A 24340-nucleotide genomic window follows, 5' to 3' on the forward strand; every position below is an offset into this window, starting at 1 on the left:
TGGGCCAGGTGGCCAGACCCCCTTCTACAGCCCATCCGTCAGGCACAGCAAGCCAGTCCAGGAAGGAGGGAGGAAAGATACGGTGAGAGACACCTGATTGCACATTTTCTCACTTGCTGACTCATCCAGGAGATTTTGGAGCCTGGGGCAAAGCAGGGCTTTCCAGAGGGAGCCTGCGACTGTGCGTTTAGACAAAAAAAAAAAAAAAATAAAAATAAAATAAAATTTTAAAAAAAAAAATTTTTTTTTCAATTGATTAAAATGTCAGCTTTGTTCTGAAGTTTACAGTTTACTTCATGATACTATCTTGGAGGAAGAAGGTAGGAAGGGACAACACTGCATGACAGATGTTCTGGTTCCAGGATAAAAAAATATTGGTTTATAAGGGGAGTTCACACAAAGCATAATCAACTACACATAAAGTCTTCCACCAGGGGGAGCTTTTCCAAATCATAAGCATCGAAGAGATCGCTGATGCCTTCTTCCTCCCCAAGGCTTAGGAGATAGTCTTCTTGGAGCAGGGGAGGCAGTAAGTTCACAAATGGTCCTTCTAGGTTGGAAGGAATTTGGTCCTCAGTCTGCTGTAAAAGGTTGGTTGGGGAGGCCAGAGGAGAAAGGTTTGCCATAGAAATCGAGCAATCACTATGTCCTGAGTTGGTTGAAGCCAAGTCTGGAAGGAAAAATTTGATGGAGACAAAAAAATGCGTTAGGAAAGAAATCACACTCATTTTTCTGGGAGAACACACACACACACACACACACACACACACACACACACACTGTTGTTACGAACACACACCCTTTCCTAAGGACAGTCAGATGACTGTAAGAATGTCCACCTTAGTCTAGGGGCTCTGTTAGTAGTCCTGCCTTTTTTTTTTTTTTAAGTTAATTTATTTATTTATACAAGAACCAGGATACAGGCCAGATGCGTGGGAGGGTGAGAGGATTCACCAGAGCCAGAGCGGGGAACAGAACAGGCAGACTGAAAAAATACACTGCTGAGGGGAGCAGCGGGTGAGACAGGAGAGGTCTGTCACACCATGTGGAGGCCCCAGGGTCCTGCCTTTCTTTGGTCTAGTCGACTCACTCATCTTTTCAAATACCTACTGTTACCAAACAAGGATACTAAATAGCTTCAATAGATGTGAGGCTAACGAGTTCAAAAACTTCTCTTTGATATCAGTTGTCTCAAGAAAAGTTGGTTCCCCAGTGAAATTCACCAACTATAATGTAAGTCTTTGGAACAACCAGTTTATAAAGACACCTCTAAACAAATAAGACATATCCACTTTGAATTCCTATGATGAAAAACACGAAGTTTTGCTTTACGTTTGAAGTGCTGTGGGCTTTTTTTTTTTTTTTTTTTTTTTTGCTCAGTATTAAATTAGACCTGTTCACTTAAATCACTCCTATTCTTGCTGCTATACTGGTAGACAGAGGGGTAGAAACTGAACACACATCCCCAATCTGAAACTCACACACACACACACACACACACACACACACACAAAGACTGCACAAAGATTGCAAAGGATCCTTTGTTCTGGGGACAGTGGAAGGAGGAAGCAGATGCATTTCTGGGGGGGGGGGGGTTCTCCCTCCTCATATCCCCCTCCCCATCATACTGGGAAAAATATTAATACAAAACTGCAACAAAAACTTTTCTCTAAATTTCTTTCATTTCCTTGTCTAACGATCCCTGCAGCATCCTTCAAAGGTGTGTGACCAAAGGTAGCTGATGATTCACTCAGAGAGCTCCCAGCTTCTCTCCTTACTGTAAGGAAATGGCTTCTGCCAACAGCAAAAGCCAAAGGGCCTTCATTAATGGGTGGAGGAGTTGGTGGCCCAAGACCATTCTTTTATTGTCAACTCATCAGAATGCCTTTTTATAAAAAGTTACTTTAATGACAACAATAACAGAAGTTTTTCTTTCTTGCCTGGACTTGTGGTTCCGATAGAGGATCCTCCTAGTTAGTCACCTTCATTTTTAACATAGTTCCCAAATGACAAGGTGGAAATTTTACCTTTGGAAGTGGGTTTAGGGATATTCCCATTGTGGTCTTGGGTGTTTGTTTTCATTGGACTGTGTGTTTCAGTCTCTTCTGGACACAAGTAAACCTCAATGGGTCCTTGGGTACTGGTCAAATGTATTTGCAGGCTCTACGAACACAAGAAGTGAGAAGCTTGAACTGAAATTCCTTTTAGAAATGAAAGTTAGGGTGATTATCATCTAAAAATGGAAAGTAAAGGTAGTTCTCATGGCTCATTTTGCTGCTTCTCCGGGAGTCTACCTCTAACAAAGATGGGTACCCTCGAAAGCAGGGAGCATCAAACCACAACCCCAGAGCCAAATCCAGGCCAGGCTCCACCCACCGGCTTTGTAAATAAAGTGTAGCTGGCAGACAGTCATACCCGGTCCATTGCTTTGGACTGCTCCTGGCTGTTTTCCCCTCTCAATGCTACAATGGCAGAGCCTTGCACAGGAGCAGTCCCGATGGCGACTATACCACTTACAAAGCCAACAATGGGCACTTGTCTGGCCTCTTAAAGGAAAAGTTTACTGACCCCTGACCTACAGTACGAAAGCAGTCGGCATGGGGTGGAGGGAAGGGTATCTTTCTGTAAAAGCGGCACTATGGTAAGGTGCATTGTGTTCTTTATATCTACTCATTTTATATTAAACTATCAAAAAGTCCTCTAAGTGTTCCAAATTCAGTATTTCCAGGTTATTATTCCTTTATGGAAGGATCTTTTTATGCTGAACTTTAATAACTACTGGATGAATTGTATTCTTGAGTGCTAGGAACTGAGTGTAATAAGAGAATGCAGCATACTAATATTTAAAATTCTTCTTCATCTAGGTCATAGAGCTATTATTATCATTTAAGGTGAGAACTCTAGCCCAGATGGGAGCCTGCAAATTTCATTCTCTTTTTATTTTCTATGCATATTACTACATTTTTTTAATCTTCTAGTTATAGTCTCAGCCTGTATTGTTAAAGTACAGTTGACCCTCAAACGACATGGGGTAAGGGGTGCCTCCCCATGAAGTTCAAAATCCATGTATAACTCGACTCACCCATAACTTAACTAACAGGCCGCTGTTGCCTGGAAGTCTTATTGATAACATGAATAGTTGAATAGTACATTTTATATGTTATATGGATTTGTAAAAAAGGAAGCTAGAGAAAAGAAAATGCTATGAGAAAAATCAAAAGGAAGAGAAAATGCATTTATAGCTCTGTTCGGTATTTATCAACACTGGATATGCTGTGTGCTTTAAGAAAACCTCCTGAGTGGATGTTGGCAGTTCAAAGCCATGTTGTTCAAGGGCCGGCTGTACATCTGAAACCAATCACAAAAATATGCTCCCTGTTTTCTTACAATATTCTAGTCTATTGATTAACACAAAGTCCCATTTGATTTCTTAAAAGCACACATGTCGTAAATGGTAAATTCTTAAAAGGTGCTAAGATAACGTAGGGAGATAGTTTGACATATTTATATCTCTATTTACAGTGGAAATGAGATCCAGGCTAGAACACACAGCATTCCCCAAATGCTTCCAATTGATGGAAACTACTGGATAACAAACTATGAAAAAGCGAAGAAAGGAGAGTATAGGGCAGGCGGGCATCATGTGCCATTTTGAACGGCCCGCTGTTACAACTAGACTTTGTGGACACTCGGGACCTATCAGATGGTTGAACTGTCCAAGATTTCAGGTTATGTAAATGGATAGGAAAGAATGCTCGAGTTTTTTAGGAGGACACAGACTTTAACCACAAGTCAATGACTTTTCAACTTCAGACAATCTAAAAAGATCTCTGCAGATGAACGAAGATGTTGTCTCCTTACCTCTATTGGGTCAGGCACTTCAAGTCTTGTTTCTGGAGGGGCTTTCACAACTATAACAGTTTGGTCTTTAAGGCCACTAATTTTTCGAATATCTTGATATGTAACATAAGCTAATGTAATGAGTGTTAAGGAAATCTTCCATTTAGTCGCCTCAGGTACACACATTATGAGGGTGACAAGATAGAGTGCTGGAAAAAAAGATTTAAGTATTTTGACTTATCGGAACATATACGTGTGTTTCTTCTGCTAAGTCTTTAACCATATAGAATCCTCCTGAATCTTCTTTTGTAATTATATACTAAGCGACGAAAGAAATGTATGGCTTTTCCCTGCCCATTTCTAAAAAAAAAAATCCATGGCTCTTGAAAATATTAAACAAACACAAAACCAGAATAAACTACCAAAAGAAAACCCAATAGGGTCAGGGATTTTCAAACGTGGTTCATCCGGAGCATGGATATCCTCTGAGTGCAATGGAATGTTCTGTTGCCCATCTTAAACAGATCGCAATTTACAGGAAAAAAAATTTAAGTTCTATTAATAGAACGTTTTTTTGGTAGGAAATTCCAGTGATTTCTATCTGCTGCTTGACTATCTGCTGCTTGACTATTTCTATCTGCTGCTTGATTAACAAGTGTCAGCTGTCACCCAGGTGAATGAGTAGCGACTAGATGTGGACCACTCAGGCAGACAGCTTGTTTCCTTAAGTGCACCTGGGCAGCTGTGATTATATATTGCCGACTGGTAAGAGTGTCATCAATTCTCTGTTAGAAAAATTATCCTTTGTATGATATCATTAACTCTATCAATATCTCAGTGTTCCCAAGGAGGAAAGCAGCTTCCGGTGTTCTGCAACCTGAATGAAGTTGAGAAACACTGATTTAGGAGGAGAGTGAAATGATATTTTGGTAATTACTTCTGAGCACTGAACGATTCTTTTAAATGCCCTGGCAGCCAAACCAAAGAGGATATTATGAAAGAATATGACACTTATTATATGACAGAAGTATTCATGCAAGCTTGTCTGCAGAGAGCAACTTTTACTAGGTATTAAAAGAGATTTTAATATCTAGTCGCACAGATCCCTTTCTTCTATGAAGGGCGTGGAGTAACATAAGGCACAACATCTTTAGCCAGTTGTTTTTTAAATACTAACCCACAAAAAACCCTGAGGTTAAAAGAACAAATCACAACTTCATGAACACATTTCTGCAAGGAATATAAATAGCTAATAGATTTAGTGTGATCACTACAGAAATAGGGCTGAGAGAGTCACAATGAAACAAAGTCCTTAGATTAGTAGCTTTTTATTAGAAAGTAAAAAAAGCTATGAATCTACTACCCAGAAAAAAAGCGCATCCAATGCAAATCTGCATGTACATTTCGGGGCATCTATCACAGACTATCATTGTTAAGTCTCAACAGTTGAGACAACAGCTACTTCCACGTTGAGCTCTGAAGTAACTAATTCAATGTTCAGCTCATGTGGGATCCTGGGCTACAGGTCACCATCCATGTCACTAACACAGCCAACTGGTGCCTTTTGGGAAGACGCAACAGTTTCTGGATCTTTCCTGAGAACACTGTGGAAACTGATAGCCAGGTACTTACCCCACAGCCCACTGTCAAAGAGCTATGTGACAAGAACTCATTAAAATAAAAACTTATCTACAATTACTCAACATGCTGCAGGAAGGGAAATTTCAACACATTTGTGAACAAGCTGTACCAAATTCGGAACTGAACCGCGAATTGAAATAAATGGTGCAAACATATTCTCTAATCTTACAAACTTAAAAGTGCTTCCATTGCGGCTCCCTCCTGAATTTGCTTCTTGGGTTAGCAGCCCCCTGCAGGGAAGCTTTCATTTTCTGCAACAAAGGCCCCAGAGAGAGCTAATGTAGGTGACAAGGCTATAAGCTACATGTTCCAGAAAGCTGCCAATCATGCATTACCACTACATCTCCTCCTCAATGGGGCTCCCACCTAAACAATGAATGAAACAGCCCAACCAGAGCTATTTTGGTTTCCTCCCCTGTAAACCCACTCTGGTCACCCCTGGGGGTTCAAATCATCCCCTCTTCTCCCTCTCACTCATCATCAGTTGCTAAGGTTAATCCTTTGGTCAACAGGAAATGAACAGTTTCAAAAAAAACTGCCCGAACTGGAAAATAGATGTCCTTGTATTCTTTGAGGGAGACCCGATATTAGAGATGAGAGACACTAGGAGAAACGGGGCAGGACCATTTCATTTTCTAGCAAAAAGCAAATGTGAAATCATCAGTAGTTTGGAACTAAAATGAGAAATGGTATAACTTAAAACAGGGGTTTTGTCTCCTACTAAATAGCTGAATTATCGCAAAGTCTTCCAGTCAATATTACGACGTGATCTCTCTTCTTGGGTCTATGGAGATGATGGGCCATTAAGTTTTCCTGGCATGGTCAACAGATCATAAACCAGTTGAGAATACGAACTGGCTTTTTATATTTCCATTCCTCAGGACTAACGTTTGAAGATGAACAGATAAACTGAGATTTCTCAGGCCTTAGGGTGCTTCTGAATTCTGTTTTTGGTGGTGTGGATCAGCATAATGCGCTCTAAAATTATAGGATATTTCTATACTCTTTCAAACCCCCCAACTCCAGCTCAATCAGACAGATTCAACAAATTGCAATTGCTCTAATATCTGATGAAAAGAAAATAGAATGTGAGAACCCCAACAGTGACAGCTAACACCCACCAAAAATCTGGGAAGCCCAAGATGAGTCTGCTGAATGTTGTCATTAATATTAATGCTGACACCTCACGTATCTTATACGCTGTGAGTGTATCCATATGTCCCCACCACACATGAATAAAAATGCTTTCAAAAACAGTTCCCACCTGACTATCAGAATAGGTACGACAGGGATCTAGTCCGATAATTACCTTCCATAAATACTGACTTCTAAGGTAAAGAGACGCAGGTTTACACGTAAACACACAGACAGAAGAAGCCAGAGGAAGAGTCTACCTTGGGTATAGATATCAGATCATCAGGCCTGAAAACAGTCTGGAAAGCGCTAACCCCCAACGAACAGGTGGCACAAAGGATATCTTTGATTCTCTGAATCCTCGGTTAACAGTTTGAGGTCCAGGGTGCAGCTTTGGATCAATTCATCTAATTTCTTCTCTTCCTGACTGAGCTCGGTCACTTCTTTTGACAGGCCTTGACACTGGGCCAGCATGCCCCCGTCCTCAGACAGACTGCAGCCCCTAGAAACCGAAAAACAGACTCTTCATGGCCACTCATGAGAGGCTAAGGGGAAGAGGGATGGGGGAGACCCTTGAGTTAACGTCCTTCTTGATACAGGAGGTCATAGTGCTTTTTAGTCAAGTGTTAAAATCAGAACATTTGTACTATTTTTTTTTTTGTTTTGTTTTCATATATACAGCTCCTTGTCAAATGCCTTCCAGGCAATAAAATTTGATAAAAGAAAAAAAAAAAAAAGACCAACACCCAATAGTTTTCTCTAAAGCAGATGCCAAATAGGTTTACCAAATAGCCACAAAAGTTACCTATTCATGTTATCATGTTTTAAGTAGCTTTCTTCAGAGACCCCAGAACAGATTTACTCCCTCCAACCATGCTTTAATAGTTCCTTTAAAAAAATACTGGGTGATCAACCCAGAGTTCACCAATGACATTTGAACCTATTTAATCGTACATGTAGGTGTACAGGGGACACATGTTATTCCTGCTTTCCAGAAGAACTGAAGCATTTTCATTTATCTAGAAAGTGGGTTCATCTGTCATTGTAACTATGGATAAAGATATCTAGGATTGCACCATTGTCCATCGGTACACAGACGGCAATACACAGCTCTGGTTAATTTCCAAGTCCCATTAGAGACAAGCCAGAAAGACGTGTGAATTTCTATTAGATCACACGTTAGCACACACAGACATCCAAGTTAGGACAGGGGCAACCCCAATGTGTGCTGAAAGGACCCCACCAGAGCCCGGGAACAGAGGGAGGGGCTGAGACTCCTACTCACATCCACTGCACGTTGTTTTTAGACTTCTTCTTAATGAGGTGGATGCCTTCCAGCACGTTGGTGATGTCATAGATTCTTCTCTTTTGTACTTTGAGCACTTCTGCCGCCTTGTTCAAATCCAAGACCCCATCAGGTGATTGGCTCAGCAGCTGAATGAACTTCTTGGTGAGCAGACCAAGTGACGTATCATACCGTGTTTTTTCTGAGGGAGATTTTGGAGCTTAAAGAAAAACAAAAACCGAGCGGGTGGGGGATAGGGGGAAAGGTAAAGCAATGAAGGGTTTCTTTGCAGTTAAGCAAGCCCTTGTTCCCCTCAGCAGCCCAGGTATTAGTATCGGAAGCAGAGCTGTTGTTGCTGTTGATTTCTGCTAAGCTCTAGAAAGCTATGAAATTGCTTGGTTAGAAAAGGAAGGCACAGGACACATTCTCATTGGACTGGCGCATTTTATGTGATTTTTCTCGTAGGCTCTACTTTGGCTTACCCTACTCCCTGGGTCTAGTGAAGTATCTCCCACATAGTAGGTTTTCAAAAATATCTGTCGAGTGAATGAGAAAGTGCTGTAGTCTTATGGGATCAGCACACGTGGAGCCAAACTTGATGGGGCCACGAGTCTCTCCAGCACTTCCTGACGGGGGGGTTCAGACAGTCTCCCATGTCTGTGTGTCTATAACTTATTCGCCAGTTTTTCAAATATTGTCTTATTTGAAGCAATACCTGGATTGCTTTATTCTTCTTTACTGAAGAATACCTGGAAAAATCTTTCAGTCAAATCTGCCCGCCCCTCTTGAACAAAACGTCCTTGTTTGATACTGTATTTATTCTCTGACAGGTGCACAGGTCAAGGATTGAAGTGATCATCACATATGATTTGTGGAATGCCTAATGCACAGACTACAAGAATAAAGGTCTAATTCGGCCTTGGTTTTGAAGGCAAAAGACATAAAGGGCCATTTGGCTATTTTCAACCTAATTTTTCTCTCCCAAAAGAAATGATGATTGGATTTGACGGAAAGAGAAACTAGCTGTCATTTACTGGTCTCAATCAGTTCTTATGTGGCTATGTGCTGAGCTAGGAAACTAGGTGGCAAAGTTCATCTATACCCAGTTAGCCTTAGTCTACAAAGTAATGTTTCGAGAGGAAAGCGAAAATAAATTTGACTATAGAATGAACTTGCATTTTGGGCCAAAATGGGCCAAAGAGCTTGCATTTTGAGTTGCACAGTAAAAATGCACTTTTTTTTTACAGAGGTCTCCCCTTGAATCAGAGTTCAGGTGCAAGAGTGACTCTGTAAGCCTTTCCTCAGTGTTCCTGATGTTGTATTTATTTTTTTTGGATAGGCGCAGAAAGAAATGAAAAACAACAAAATGTGCCCCGATTCTTCACGCCTTGGCATCCTTTCAGCCACAAGCTTTGACAGTTGGGAAGCCCACACCAAGGAGAGTGAGAGATGAAAGAATCCTTACTTTTTGGGCTATCTGGACTTCGGAGTGCAGCTCTTCCTTTGCCCTTGGGGGTTTTTAAACCATCTGAGAGGTACTGATGACCGCTTTCTCCTAGCTCCAGCCTTCGCTTTGCCTGTAGTAAGAAAGGACAATTGCTCGTCACTGCTCATAGGAACAGCAAGAGGCGAGGCTGACTGTGAGCTGCCCCGGGTTCAGCCTCTGCTCCATCTCTCTTGGGATCTTGGCATTCTCTAGAGCTGGGATTGTGGCTCTGGGGCTGGGCCTTCATGCAAGCTCTTTTAGCACATGCAAAGATCATCCATCTCCACTCAGATGGATAAATCCTATGATCTTTTAGGATTCTGTTTAGGAGACTGACTTTCATTGATTCAATATAGGGGCCAGGTGGGGGGGGGGGCGAGACGGAACTTCGACTCCAGTCCCCCCAGTTAATCTTGGCTGTCGAATTCTGTCTCTGAACAGAGCTGAGACTCTTTCCTTAGCTCCCCAAACACTGTTTATTGGCACCGTAACACTCATTAAATATAAGAGTTATTTCACCTATCAATTTTCTCACTTCCTTTAAGGCAGTGACTGTTTCCCACTTATCTTGGTATATCCAGGGCTTGGCACAGAGCCTGGGTTTCCGTCGGTATTCCATCACGCTCTTTCAGCGTACACGATCAATGAAAGAGTGACTGAATCGTAACACAACTAGTCACACACTACGAATGGTCATTCATCAGGATAACAAACATTGCCAACACTCAACCTAGTTTTCAACTAGTATTACTCTCTCCATTTTCTCATCAAACCTGGCCGAAGAGAAGACCTCACCTAAGTTTTCACATCATTCAATTCCACTTAAAAAAAAAAAACAAACCGCTTTATGGGGGCCTCCCTGGTGGTACAACAGGTTAACATGCAGCACTATGAAGCTGTCTGCAGGCCAGGGAGGTGACCCACATGGCACCGCAGACCTCTCCTGACTCTCCCACTGCTCCCCTCAAGCAGTGTATTTCAGTACATCTGCCCGATCTGCTCCCCACTCTCTCTGGTGAATCCTCTCACCCCCCACATCTCTGGCCTGCTCCCCAGCCCTTGTATGCATAAATAAATCTTTAAAAAAAAATTCACTTCATGTCTTCTGTGTGCTGGGTTTAAAGTCCAAGAGAAGACAATTGAATGAGTACTTGCGGGTGGGCATGCTGGGTGTTCTCAGAAGGGAAGCAGCCAGAGAACCCACATGGCAATGTGAATTCAGGCTCATTTTAGGGCAAGTTCTTCTACTAAGGAGATTCATGCTTTCAAACTAACTCCCCAGTTTATAGAAACACAAGGGATAAATTTTTGGCTGATGACAGAGATCCAGCTTCTTTCTGGAAAGTTAATCAGCTAAACCTGCACTGGAACCCCTGGTCCCATGTGACACCCAGATTGACACATGCTGTCAATTTACAACAGGCACTGGATTTCAAAAAACTAGTACGAAAAGAGACAAAAGATCTATTCATTCTAAGTCAAATGATAATATTGTGTCTCTTAAAGTTTTATTCAGTAAGATCACATTAAAATGATTATTTCACTTGTTTCCTTTTATACCTATTGTTGCTAGGTGGCTTTCAATTGCAGTTCACATATTCTTTTTTTTAAGATTAATTTATTTATGCATACAAGAACTGGGGTATAGGACAGAGGTGTGAGGAGTGAGAGGATTCACCAGAGACAGAGTGGGGAGCAGAACAGGCAGACTGACTAAAATACACTGCTGAGGGGAGCAGTGGGCAAGACAGGAGAGGTCCGCTGTGCCATGTGGGTAGCTCCCTGGTGGGGGATTGAACTCATGCTGCAGCAGCTGCTGATAGCTTTGTAGTTTGCATCTTAATCCCTTGCGCCACCAGGGAGGCCGAAGTTCAAGTATTCTTGCTGTTGGGTCCTGCTGAGCTAACCAGCACTTGGAAGACCTAGAAACTTCACAAATTTGTTTTCTCAACTTCATTTGCCCCTCCTAAATATTCTATCAAATCCTTCTGTGGGCCTTTTTGATTGGCTGAGCCAACATCCCCTCATCATCAGTGCTTGCTCATCGGGGCAGCCCTTTCCTTTAACAGCCTAAGTACATCTGTGTACACAGATGGCCGGGGACTGTGTCTGTCCTCCCCAGAGTGACTGGGTGGGGGTGGCACATGACAGGGGCCTAGAGAACAAAGGCCAACCCTAGGAATTTTTCTGGATCCACTGGCAAGAGGGGTGTGTCTTCCTAGTAAGGTTGATAAGCTGGGGTGAAGCTACCAGAGAATGGGGAGTAGGTAGGTGGGAGGGGAGGGGATTTTGAAGAAAGCAGAGTGGAGAGAAGAGAGAAAGGGGTGAGGCCATCCTTCCAAACTTGCATCAGGTCAAGCCCTGGGGGCAACTTCCCCAGAAGTTTCAGCTACATTAGGCAATACAACCCTACTTTTGCTCAAAGCACTTTGACTTAGGAACCTGAAACTCTGTGACAGCTTTGTGGAAATGGCTGCGGCAAGATGGGCTCCTGCTGAATGGGGGAGCTGGCTGGCTTGTTACAGAGACGCGGGTATGTGGTCATTTCTTGTGGCCTTACGAAATTACTACTGAGAGACATGAGTTTCATTTGAGGGTGGCTTACCAAAAAGTAGAGAAGGAAATAGCTGTGCTATGGAGGCTCTGGCCCTCTGTAGAAAGCAATCCAAGAAGGCCCAGGGCTGTATTCTCTGCCTATTAGCTAAAGTCACAGAACACTCCGTGAGCCCTCACAACACGAACTCCCACTGGCCAGCAGCTTGGGGCATATTAGTTTTGCCTTCGCATCCCAGGCTACTGTTTCCAATCGCTTGGAGGCAGAGCTCTATGGGAGCAATAAGACCTAAGGAAGTTTCCAGCAATCTACTGCTAAGAAACTGAGACCTTATTTCAAGGACCAGGACTAGTCAGGTCTAATATGACTTTGATGACAAAGCACCAAGCCACAAAGTCGACCAACTGTACAAATAGTGAGGCGGATCTATTAAATTTTATTTATTTATTTTTAAAGATTTAGTTTATTTATGCAAACAAGAACTGGGGTACAGGCAGGGGCGGGTGTGTGTGTGAGAGGATTCACCAGAGACAAAGTAGGGAGCAGAACAGGCAGACTGACTAAAATACACTGCTGAGGGGAGCAGTGGGCGAGGCAGGAGAGGTCTGCTGTGCCATGTGGGTAGCTCCCTGGCAGGGGATGGAACTCATGCTGCAGAGGCTGCCAACAGCTTCAAAGGTTGCCTCTTAACCCTTTGCACCACCAGGGAGGCCCATTAAATTTTAAAGTCACTTCTACTGCCTGAGAAAACGTTAAGCTATCTCAGCCTCTAAGGCTGAATTAGTAAGCCTAATAAATCTACACCAAAAAAGAAACGTCCTGTGAAAGACCAGTCCCAGAGGGTAGAAATTGGGGGGGGCCATGATGACTCCTCAAGCAAGTCACGTCCCATCAAGTCATCAAGTCTCCAAAGGCCCACTATCCTTGCTGAGGAGGAGGGGTGGAGGATGTGATGGGCTGTGGGAGGCTACTACTTCATATCAGGCCCCCTTTTCTGAAAGTCCACTTCTGCTGGGGTTTGCCCTGTTATCTTTCTGCCACTGTTCAGGAACATGGGCTGGCCAGGATTGAGAGGACCACATAGCTCTTGTGAGTCCCTGATCACAGGGTGGCATCAGTAACTGGTCTCTCTCTTGGGGAAGGGCTGAGAATTCCGATATATGATGGAGAGGCATTTTTTTCTTTTCTTTATTTATTTAAAGATTTATTCATTTATTTATACAAAATCCAGGGTACAGGCCAGATTCGCGGGAGGGTGAGAGGATTCACCAGAGACAGAGCAGGGACCAGAACAGGCAGACTGACAAAATACACTGCTGAGGGGAGCAGTGGGCATGACAGGAGAGGTCTGCCATGCCATGTGGGACCCTTGCTGGCCGGCTGGGATTGAACTGGTCCCGCAGAGGCTGCGGACAGCTTCACAGCACGGCACTCAACCGCCTGCGCCACCAGGGGAGGCCCGAGGGGCATTCTTTTAATGCTTAGCTTTGCAAATTCCATCACACATGCTTGGAAAACGAAACAAAAAACTAAGCGGGAGGATTATACAATGTAGGTTGTCTCTGCCTACACCCTGAGCGACCAAGGAAAGTGAAAATATCTCTTGGTCACGTCATATTTTGAATATCTTACTGAGCTGAGTTATTCTTGTTCGTTAGACCAATCTTCATATTACATGACCCTCAACTAGAAAAACAACTAATCTGTCTGGTGCCCCAATGGAAGGCTCCACCATTTTGTCTTGAGCAGAAGTAAAGGCTGGACATACCCAGGGTAGCACCGTGAGGTGACATCCAGGGTAGATTTTACTACAGAGTATGTGTGAACTTTAGAAGCCCCAACTAAGATGGCCTGCTCAGTAATGAAAGAGTTGTGCTGTAAAGCATTTCTGATAATGTATATACAGAAATAATAGGAAGAACTGTCAGGCAGCCCAGCATGGGTCATTGGGAACACCCATCTCTGTTTGGGAAAAGAACTCCATAGTTCTCAATGTGGGCAATTTCTTTGTCCTGCCTGACATTGCTCAACATTCTAGGCTGGCCCTTTTCCATCCAGGTCACAAAGGTGAGTACCTTAATCCAGGCCACCAACCATACCAGCCTTGGGCTAATGTGACTGATTTAGGATGGGTCTATGACCAAAGCAGGGTGATGAATCAGTCAATGTTGGGATTTCTGTTGGAAGCCACTAGGATGGAAGCCTGGAGCTACCTGGGAACTGAGCCAGGAAGATGAAGAGATTGAGTTCCAAAGCCTTCAGGGTTGTGTTCCATACAGCTATGGGCCAAAGGTCTAAACTTTAATGTGTGAGTCAACAAATTCCCATTTTTGGAAGAAGACAACTGAGTTAGATTACTACCACTTGCAACCAAGACTACCGATAAGGTCCCTACATGTGTCGCACCATGGCACTTTGGTCAATGATGGGCCGCGTACTTGATGCCACCACGTAACCCAGGTATGTACTAGACTATACCATCTAGATGTGTGTAAGTAATCGCAATGCTTGCACAATGACAAAATTGCCTAACAACACATTTCTCAGAATGTGTCCCCGTTGCTAAGCCACACATGACTGTATAGCTCTTAACGTTGGCCATGACACAATTAACATGAGTGCTTCCAATATATCATGTGCCATATTATTTGCTTCCCACTTGATTATGTTATCTCCTTTTCACAATCCCCGAAAGTGGTTGTTATTATTTTCTATGTTAGGAGAAAATGAAAGTTTAAACTTTTCCAAGATCCCAGAGCCAGTAAGTACGTCACGCTTACAGCCACTTCATAAAATGAATGTGGAAAACTGTCATATAAAAAATTTGGTAAGCTATACTGCATCAGTGCCCTCTTAACTTTATAATCATAGTTTTATTTCATTAGGAATTTTAAAAAAAGCTTTCTTTTATATAGAAAATGCACATGTAACCCAAACAGCACAAATGGGTATATGAGCGGGAGCAAATCTTTCTCCCACTGTTATGCCCAATTCCTCAAAGGTAAGTTTCTTTCATATCCTTTTAAGTCTATGTAACTACAACTAGATAAGCAGCAACACACCAGTGCACCTTTAATAAAATTTGTACACAAGTGGTAACAAACCACATACCATTCTAATAACACAACTCAGAGTCTGAGCCCTATTAGTACACATGGAATGACCTTATTTTTCATAGATGCATTGTTTGTATACATTAATATACCAGTATTTGTTTACTTAACCAGACACCTATCAGTGGGCATTCAATACTCTCTCCTATAAGCCATTTCTCAGTAAATATTCACCATGGCATCATGGGGTAGGTATCAGTATGACTCTCTTGCACCAAGATAGAAAGGGTAAGGATTTATCTAAATTTTCAGTAAGTCACAGATATGAGGATTTGAACTCAGGCTTGTTCAAATAATTTGTCAGTGACTACGACTTCCCTGGTCTGACTGAGTAGTCAATTCTCTCTGGCACAGCCAACTTCCGAGCTGCCGGAGATGGTTTTATCGTCACAACAAATACTCGAGGTATTGTCACTGGATCACAAGCTCAGGCCTTGAGCTGCTCAGTTTCCCCAGAGCCTTGTAGAAGGCATGTACTCAATCATATTTACTTATTTATTTTGAACGAACCAAGGAACTCATTCCCAAAGTCTCTTGGCAGGTAAATCACAAAGCTCCAACATTGTTAACCTGTAAGGGAGACTTCATATATAGAATTGTGTGTGTCTATTTATACAAAATATATACTGGAGATTAATCTCTGCATATCTGGAAAGATCTTTAAGAACTATAAAGGGGAAAAAATTAAAGTTGCAGAAAGATATGTATAATAAAAAAGCTGTAAAACTAGAGACCTCACTATAAAATGTTCCATGTGTCCATCGGGGGAAAAAAATCGGTAAAGATATTTATTATATCTTATCTCGGAGAAGTAGAATTAAATATGGAACAATGAGGCCATGTTTATAGTTTGGTAACATGTGATTGTATTGTTTTTTTTTTTTTTTAAATAGAGGCATGTTTATTTATTTATTTGTTTGTTTGCTTGTTTTGTTTATACAAGCACTGGGTACAGTCAGAAGCGCGGGAGGGTGAGAGAATTCACCAGAGCCAGAGTGGGGAGCAGAGCAGGCAGAAGGACCGAAGTACACTGCTGAGGGGAGCAGCGGGCCACAGGAGAGGTCTGTGCGCCATGTGGGACCCTCCTCCTGTGGCTGGGGAGCAGCCGGGGATTGAACCGGTGCTGCAGAGGCTGCGGGCAGGTTCGCAACCCAGCGCTCAACCGCTGCGCCACCGGGGAGGCCCAACATGTGATTGTATTGTACACAGTGATGTTTCAATGTCTATAGTAAATTTACACCTTTCAGCCTAGTAATTCCACTTCTTGGGGTACATTCTGAAATAATGCTACACTTACATTATTTCTTTTTTTTTTGAACTGCGAGATGATTTTTTTAAAAGATTTATTTGTTTATTTATGCATACAAGAATGGGGTACAGGCCAGAGGTGCAGGGTGGGGGCGGTGAAAGGATTTACCAGAGACAGAGTGGGGAGCAGAACAGGCAACTAACTGACATACACTGCTGAGGGGAGCAGTGGGCGAGACAGGAGAGGTCTATTGTGCCATGTGGGTAGCTCCCTGGCCAGGGATTGAACTCGTGCTACAGTGGCCACGGCCAGCTTCATAGGTTGCATCTTAACCCCTTGCGCCACCAGGGAGGCCCCACTTGAATTATTTCTAGGGTTTGTCGATTAAAAGCAGTACAGTTTCTTCAATATTTACATTTTCTCACATATGCCCGACCTAAATTCCCAATCAAGAAGAAAAATTCAGTCAAGTAATAGCACAATTATATAATGGCATTTTATGCAATTGATAAAGATATATATCTGTATGTAAGCCTAAAAATATGTGAACAGTAAAATTGTATTTCTGTGGGGAAGTTACATGCACAGAAAGAAGTATCTAAGGATATACATACCAAGTAGTTTAACACTGCATTAAACTGTTGGGTGAAAGATTATAGAAATTTAATTTTCTTCTTAGCTTTTTATATGGCATGAGGTAAAAATCATTTCTGTTTAGGTTCAACAAAAGAAGTCTGGTGGTTTACTTTTTAGACTGTTGAAAATTTTATGTACTATTCCCTGGGTATGGGTTCAAAATAGATATGGAATTTGCCAGAAAGAGCACGCCAGCGTCTAGGTGGGAAGGGAAGCGATGTTCTTATCTATCAATCAGCTGAGCCAAAAGAAAAAATTAAATCAAGAAAAAAGCGTGGCCAGCTGCACATTAAGAAACTGTGAACATAAAATAAACTCCATTTACCCCAGTTAACAGGAGCTCTCTGGGCAAGGGAAAGAAGCAGGTATATGATATATTTTGTCTCAAAGCCAGAGATGAGATACGGTGTTTTGAACAGAGGAATGTTTGGGAAGAAGAAGAAGAAAAAAAAAAGAATAAAAAGAATGAGGACTGGCTTTAGGACACTGTTAAATAACCCATAGGAGGATATTTTCAGCTCGAGACCAGACCACAGCTGAATTGCACCCAGACTCCGGCCATCAGGTCAGTGGGTTAGGGCATGAGGATTTTAAGAAAAGTGGTTCCCCCTCATCTGGGGGTGGGGGTGAGGGGCTACATTGCAACACCTCCAGTGGGTGACTGAAACCACGCAGACTACTGAATCCTATACGCACTAAGTTTTCTCCTTAATACATACACACCTACGATAGTTTAATTTCTAAATTAGGCACAGCAGGAGGTTAACAATAATTATAAAATAGAACAATTCTAACAACACACAACAAAGCTTATGAATGTGTTCTCTCTGAAAATAACTTAATGCAGCTAATATTTCTGGACTAAAAAAAAAAAAAATTTTTTTTGGACTGAGGTTGATCACATACAACTAAAACCCCTGAATGCAAAACCCACTGATGAGGGGTAGGGAGGGGCAGCATTGTACCTAGATTCCAGGTGTCATACATAGTAACACAATCTCATGAATCATTTAAAATTACTTTTTAAGGGCCTCCCCGGTGGCGCAGCGGTTGAGCGCTGGGTTGTGAAGCTGCTCGCAGCCTCTGTAGCGCCGGTTCGATCCCCGGCTGCTTCCCGGCCACCGGAGGAGGGTCCCACATGGCGCGCAGACCCCTCCTGCCGCCCGCTGCTCCCCTCAGCAGTGTACTTCGGTCCTTCTGCCTGCTCTGCTCCCCGCTCTGGCTCTGGTGAATTCTCTCACCCTCCCGCGCTTCTGACTGTACCCAGTGCTTGTATAAATAAATAAAATAAATAAATAAAGATAAATCTTAAAAAAAAAAAAAGAATATGCTTTAAAAAAAAAAAAATAAATAAAATTACTTTTTAAATGATCAAACGCCTGTTGTGTACCAAGCCCCACACAGGCAAATGATTATAAAAGTGACACTGTGGTGCTGGGAATACATGAGGGTACAGGTAACTGGTGAGAAATGCACTATAAATATGCCAATGAGCCCATGGTTGGGCACAGTGGGGCAGGAAGGAGGGCCACATGGAGAGTGGCTAGAGATCTGGAGAGACCGGCTAGAGGTGGCATATGGGTTTTGTCCTTGCAGAGAAGGGAAGGGGAGTTGGGCGACGTGGGTGGGCTGTCCAGACATGAGCCACATACATGTATGAACCACATACAAGGGGTAAATTATAACCCCTCCCCAGTGCCAACTTCATATTGAGATGCAGTTACCTAAATACAGTTCTCAGGCCTTCTCTGGTCTTTTTTAATGAGGTAAATTCAGACTATAACAAGAACAGTGCCTCATGAATTATTAGGCAAGAAATCTAATCAAAAACCAAATTATCTCAGGTAACGTGCACTGAAGAGGAATGCAGACAGCTGTGATGGGCAGTGGTGACAGGAGTAGCAAGTGTGCATTTTGTATTGGTGGAAAGTTCCTCTTAAATCCTCCACCCCAACCCCCACCAGCTGGGAAGCAGACTATCCATCTCTTCTCCCTCAAACATGTTCCTCTGTATGCTCTGCTGTTCCAGCTCAATCCCCTCATTATTTGCCATTGCATGATTAGAATGAACCCCAAACTTGGCCATTTTTACTTTTGCTTTTTAAACTACAGATCTATGGTGTTTTCACTTCACTGTAACTTGCATTCATATAAGGATGGGTTTGGGATTCTAGCCACACACATGTGGACATTTCTAAAGGAATTTCAAATGGACTAGAAGGATTTTCAAAGGGACTAGAAATCACTTACTGATAAACTGACACAACTGCCCTCCTTTCTACATACATCTATTTTGCTTTTAAGAATTTAAGACAATTTAAAAATAAGCAGATGCACATTATTTAAAAAAAAAAAAAAAACTCCATTAACTCAGAGACCTAATAATGACAGCCTCCCCGTGGCAGTCAATTTTACTACTTCTCTTGGTGCCACATCTACAAGTAATAAACTTATACAACTATTTCTTGATTTTGCTGTTTTAGTCATTACATAGATTTTCCTCAATGATACCAGACATACCTCTCTCCCACACTTTCAATAAAATTACTGCGTTCTTTTTCTTTAGACTAAAACCCAGTGCTATGTATAGCTTGAGGAAATAAATATGGTTCAGTAAGAGTCAAGTCCAGTTGCCTGTTTTAGGGCCATCAAAACCCAAATGCCTTGGGGACATTCTAGCACACACATGGCCAATGTAGTAGTAGGGAGGGGAAGTCTGGCTGATTCAGCTCCTCTTCAGGACGCCCTCCGCTATGCCAGCAAAATAGAGAAGTGCTGCTTGGAGAATAATCTAGACTGTAACGCCTGCCCCATGTAATCACTTAACAAGCACTCTCAGAACTCAGCCTTGTCCAGCCACGTGACTGCAACGCATGGGGATGGCATTTCCTAGCTTGTTAACTTCACTTGTTTTCTTTGGAGTGTCCAATCGTCTTTCCTGTTTGTTGGCACCACCTGCTTTCACCTCGTCCTCACCTCTTTCCAACTCTCCGCTGGACCCGGTACTTATCAAGCCCCCATGTTTCCACCTGCCTGAAACTCTTGGACCTCCAATCGTCTCAAACTTACACTGTCCTCCTCCAGCTGTTGCATGGTTGTCATGTTCCTTTGCTGGGACATTTGTCATTGGGCTTGACTGCCCAGTCTGAGCCTTCCCTTTCCTGCTAAGGAACTTTCCCACGTCACCAGAGTGGGCTGGCTGCCCAGCCCCCTTCCTACTGTAGAAGCTGAAGCTGCCCCACGCTCGTCCCCAGAACTTGGGTCACTCTGGGCCTCGGTTGTGAGCTAGGCTGGGCCAGGCACACAGCACCCCTGGGTTTTATATCTGGCGCTGGTGCTGCAAAAAAGCAGATCAGCAGGCATGGTTGTGGGCCTGAAAGGGAGCTTCAGGACAAGTGACCAGTGTCGCTAGGCTTACTTTGTGGTTTGACATATTGGCTGTGGTTCCGGCTATTGATCCTCCCTTGTTCCTGCCTGTTCTCCAAGTCTGGTTCGCTAATCTTCCTGACGGTCCTCTGAGTTATCCAATATGCTTTTAATACATTCCTTTCCTGCTTGCATGAGCTCCACTGTGGCTCGCAAGAGTCAATTTTCTGATCCTGTTGTTAATCAGCTGTTTTCCTGGAACACATGTGAAGAGCAGTGTGACAGAAAATGGGAAGCTTCATGTATATGAAAATATGTGTTTTACCTTCACACTGGGTACTTTGGCTAAGTAAAGAATTTAAGGCTGAATGTCAGTTGCCCTCAGAACTCGTGGCAGTTGCTCTAGTGATTTGATACCCAGTGTTGATGATGAGAAACCTGCAGGCGCTGGTTCTCATCCCTTTGAACGACTTGATTTTTAATCTTTCTGAAAGCTTCCTGGTCTGTCTTACATTTACTGCAAAATTTCCTAACAAGTATTCAGATGTGCATCTTTTCTTACTCACCGTGTGCGAAACACAGGCTCCCAGGACCTACAGGCTTGGCCTTCAGCTACAAGAAATATTTATATTGCAAATTATTTCCTCTCACTGGTGCCACCTAATCTTTCTGGTATTCCTATTCTTCTTGGATTGATCCTCTGAAGCCCTGATTTTCTTTTTTTGTTGTTGCTCTGACTTTCTTCTATCAATTAGCTTCCACTTCACTAAATCATGTTTTAAAATCTGGGCCCTGTTCTTATTTTAGGAACAGGTTAGCCTCTTTGATATCATTTCTTTTGAAGTTTTCTTGTTTCCTGTTTCATCTGCTTTCTCCATGGTCATCTTTTCCTATTAAAAAAAAAAATCTCAGACTCAAGTCTCTAAGAGTGATTTTTTTCCCTTGGGTGTCAAGATTCGTGTCTGTGCACACTGAAGACTACAGCAGCCGATGGCAACGGGGAGCTGTGAAAGCATCAAAACTTGACAACTGATGATTCTTTTCCGGTTGATTCTGTGGAGACCCCATTCATGCTGAGGTGGTACCCTTAAGTGACAGAACATCCAGTCCATTTATTTTGAGAAGATTTCTAGAATTATTTGTCTGAAGAAAGAACTCTTGGATTCATATTCCACATAAAGACATGGATCCTTCTTTAACCTTGGGTTCTGTCCCCCACTGGATTCCAAGGCTCCCCAGAACAGTTCCGCAGGCTCTTCTGTTCTGTTTGGCTCCTGTTCTGCTGTCCTGCTCATCACTCTTCTATTTAGTCCCTGGATTCCAGAAATCAGTTGAATATTCTCTTTTCCACAAAAGGCCCCACCTCTTATTTCAGTAATAAAAAAAAAAATCACTATTATTTTGATAGGGTTGCTAATGAAAGTAGAGAAGTATGACAGTCTGCCTTTTAGAACCACGAGTGACCTTCTAGGCCTTTATTGTCATTTGTGAGCAGGTGCTACATGCTGACCGCTCAGGATAAGGAACAGCAGAAATGAACTCACAAAAGAGAGGCAATGAGGTTTGGTTTTTAGGCTGTAGCCCTAATAGCTTTCCAAACCAAGTCCTTACTTCAATAATCGAATGTGGATCTTAAAAATGCCAAAAGCTCTGAAAAGCTGTTACAAATTAATTCTGTAGCTATACCAAATTAAGAGTAAATGGATAAGTCTAAGGACCTGATCAATAAATGACATAGACCTAATAGTACGCAGATGCAATAAGACAAAATAAGAATATTTTTAATAATAATAACAAATGTTCTGATGGCCCTTTATAATGGTGAGTCATAGAGGCTTCTAAATCAGAGTGGGCAAAAGGTTTTTATCCCCCATACAATGCTTAAGCTTTATTATTCCCTCTGAAGTCTAAATTGTATATGCTTTTATGGAAAAATAAACAGCAGGGAAAACTGCAATTAGACTGCTAACTCAAAAGAGGGTGTAAAATTTTATTCATGGTACTAAATTTATAATGTGTTTTTCTTTAATTTAAATTATTGCTAACCTTAAATATGTAGTTATTGCCCATAAAATGGAATTTAGAATCCTTCTCTTCAGACATTTGCATTTCCAATTTGGAGGTTTGGCAAAAACAGTTAAAATCTACTCAGTGACGGGCATTTATGAAGTTGCAATGCTGCTGTGCTGACGTCTCCATGCAAAAGTGTATTTGAATCTCCCACCAGAGTAAAATTAAGTTTTTCTCAACTTCCCTTTCTGATTCCTACTTGTTAGTCTTAATATGTTACCTCACCTCAAAACCAACAGAATAAACCAGGAGCAGACATACATTTTCTGTAAAAGGGCAGGTAGTAAACATTTTTAGACCTTGTGTGACATGGTTCTGGGGACCTTCTCAATCTGCTATTGTAGCCGGAAAGCAGCCACAGTGCATAAATAAATGGGCTTCACTGAATTCCAATAAAAATTTATACAGTCAGCAGAGTACCAGATTTGGTCCACAGGCCATAGTTTGCAGTCTCATGGAATAAATCATTTGTTTCCTAGAATTTACTTATATTTTTATTAAAGGTTATCTAAATGGCTCACACCAAATATTAAAATTTTATGAAATGAGAAAACCATCTTTTTGGGTAATGGATTTAGGATTCTGACACAATTTATCTTATATTCAAGGACTAGAAACAAAAACTAAAAATGAAAGCAAACCTGAGGGCCTCCCTGGTGGTGCAAGGGGACTCAACAGTCTCAGCACTATGAAGCTATGGGCAGCCATTGCAGCATGAGTTCAACCCCCAGCTAGGGAGTTGATCACATGGGCAGCAGATCTCTCCTATCTCACCTGCTGCTCCTCTCAGCAGTGTTTCAGTCAATCTACTGGCTCTGTTCCCCACTGTCTCTGGTGAATCCTCTCACCCCCCCAAATCTCTGGCCTGTACCCCTGTTCTTGTATGCATAAATAAATAAAATAAATCTTTAAAGAAAAAGAAAGCAATCTGAGCTATCCATTTGAATAGCTGGACCTTATCCCATCCAATGAAAACAATGGCAATTAAACACCTTCCTTTTTTCATCCTTAAACATTCATAACTAAATGGTTTAGAGGTGCAATGAAGAGGTATAAATAAGTTCTTACTATGGGTAGGGCAGGTCAGTTGTAGAGTAGTGATTCGATTGCCTCATTACAATTACCACACATACACACACACACACACACACACACACACAAATCTTCTCTCAGCAAACTTTCTCCTGTTGAGTTACTGTTGACACACCCAGGTAACTGTTCTGAATCTAAGTCCACAGAGGCTTACTTCAGAATGTAGTTGTTAAAACGTCTTGCAACACAGTGCTAGTTGACAGTGCCTTCAATCTCAGAAAAAAAAGCATGTGTTTAATTATCACCCTGGCTCGAAAAAATAGGACAGTTGGCTCTGGTGAATGTAGTTTCACAAACTATCACCTGGTGCAGGAACAGGATAAATGGACTTCAAGAACATCTAGAAGATTTGGGAACCTAAGAATTAATGGAAGTATTCTATCTTAAAGTAGCAAGATGTTACTTCAAGAAATATGAAGAACTGAAGACTGACATCTGCCAGTCTGACAGGATGTCAGGAATATTCATCATTTGTACAAATGACTTGAGAGCCAACAAACTCAGTGGTATTTGGGGGCTGGAAGTTTCTGGGCTGCAGTATAGTAAGGAAGAACCCAGGTGGAGGCTGGTAAGCTTCTCCAGGAGCTGAGAAGATGGGGCTGAGAGCCTGGGGAGAACAAAGTAAGTAGCTAGAATTTGGATAGAATCCAAAGAGGAGAGCATTGTTCAGGGAAAGAAAATCTTGGAAATTTACATAAGGACCCTCTTAAAGATTCAATAAACTACAGATCAGTGCGCTCATGTGAAAGAACCACCCAGGGCCGGGAGAAACACCTGAAAGGAATACAAAGCAGAGCCCAGAGTTCCCCTATAGGGCCTGAAATTAGACACACATTGTTCCTTCCAGCCAGACTGAAAAAGAAAAAAGAACTTT

General features: G+C 42.2%; 1 protein-coding gene across 1 annotated transcript in view; it reads right to left on the reverse strand.

Moving 5' to 3' along the window:
- Positions 1 to 200: 200 nt before the first annotated feature.
- E2F3 (E2F transcription factor 3) overlaps positions 201 to 24340 on the reverse strand; it is a gene marked incomplete at its 5' end in the record, with an annotated part of 77577 nt that continues 53437 nt past the window's right edge. Inside the window, 6 exons of the mRNA XM_084228471.1 lie at positions 201 to 670; positions 2028 to 2163; positions 3862 to 3971; positions 6930 to 7117; positions 7901 to 8120; positions 9366 to 9477. Of these exons, the coding sequence (XP_084084597.1) occupies positions 408 to 670; positions 2028 to 2163; positions 3862 to 3971; positions 6930 to 7117; positions 7901 to 8120; positions 9366 to 9477 (1029 nt within the window). The 3' untranslated portion in view covers positions 201 to 407. The remainder of the gene's footprint in view (positions 671 to 2027; positions 2164 to 3861; positions 3972 to 6929; positions 7118 to 7900; positions 8121 to 9365; positions 9478 to 24340) is intronic.

This window comes from Talpa europaea, assembly GCF_964194135.1.
Source record: "Talpa europaea genome assembly, chromosome: 2".
In the NCBI taxonomy this organism is placed as follows: Eukaryota; Metazoa; Chordata; class Mammalia; order Eulipotyphla; family Talpidae; genus Talpa; species Talpa europaea.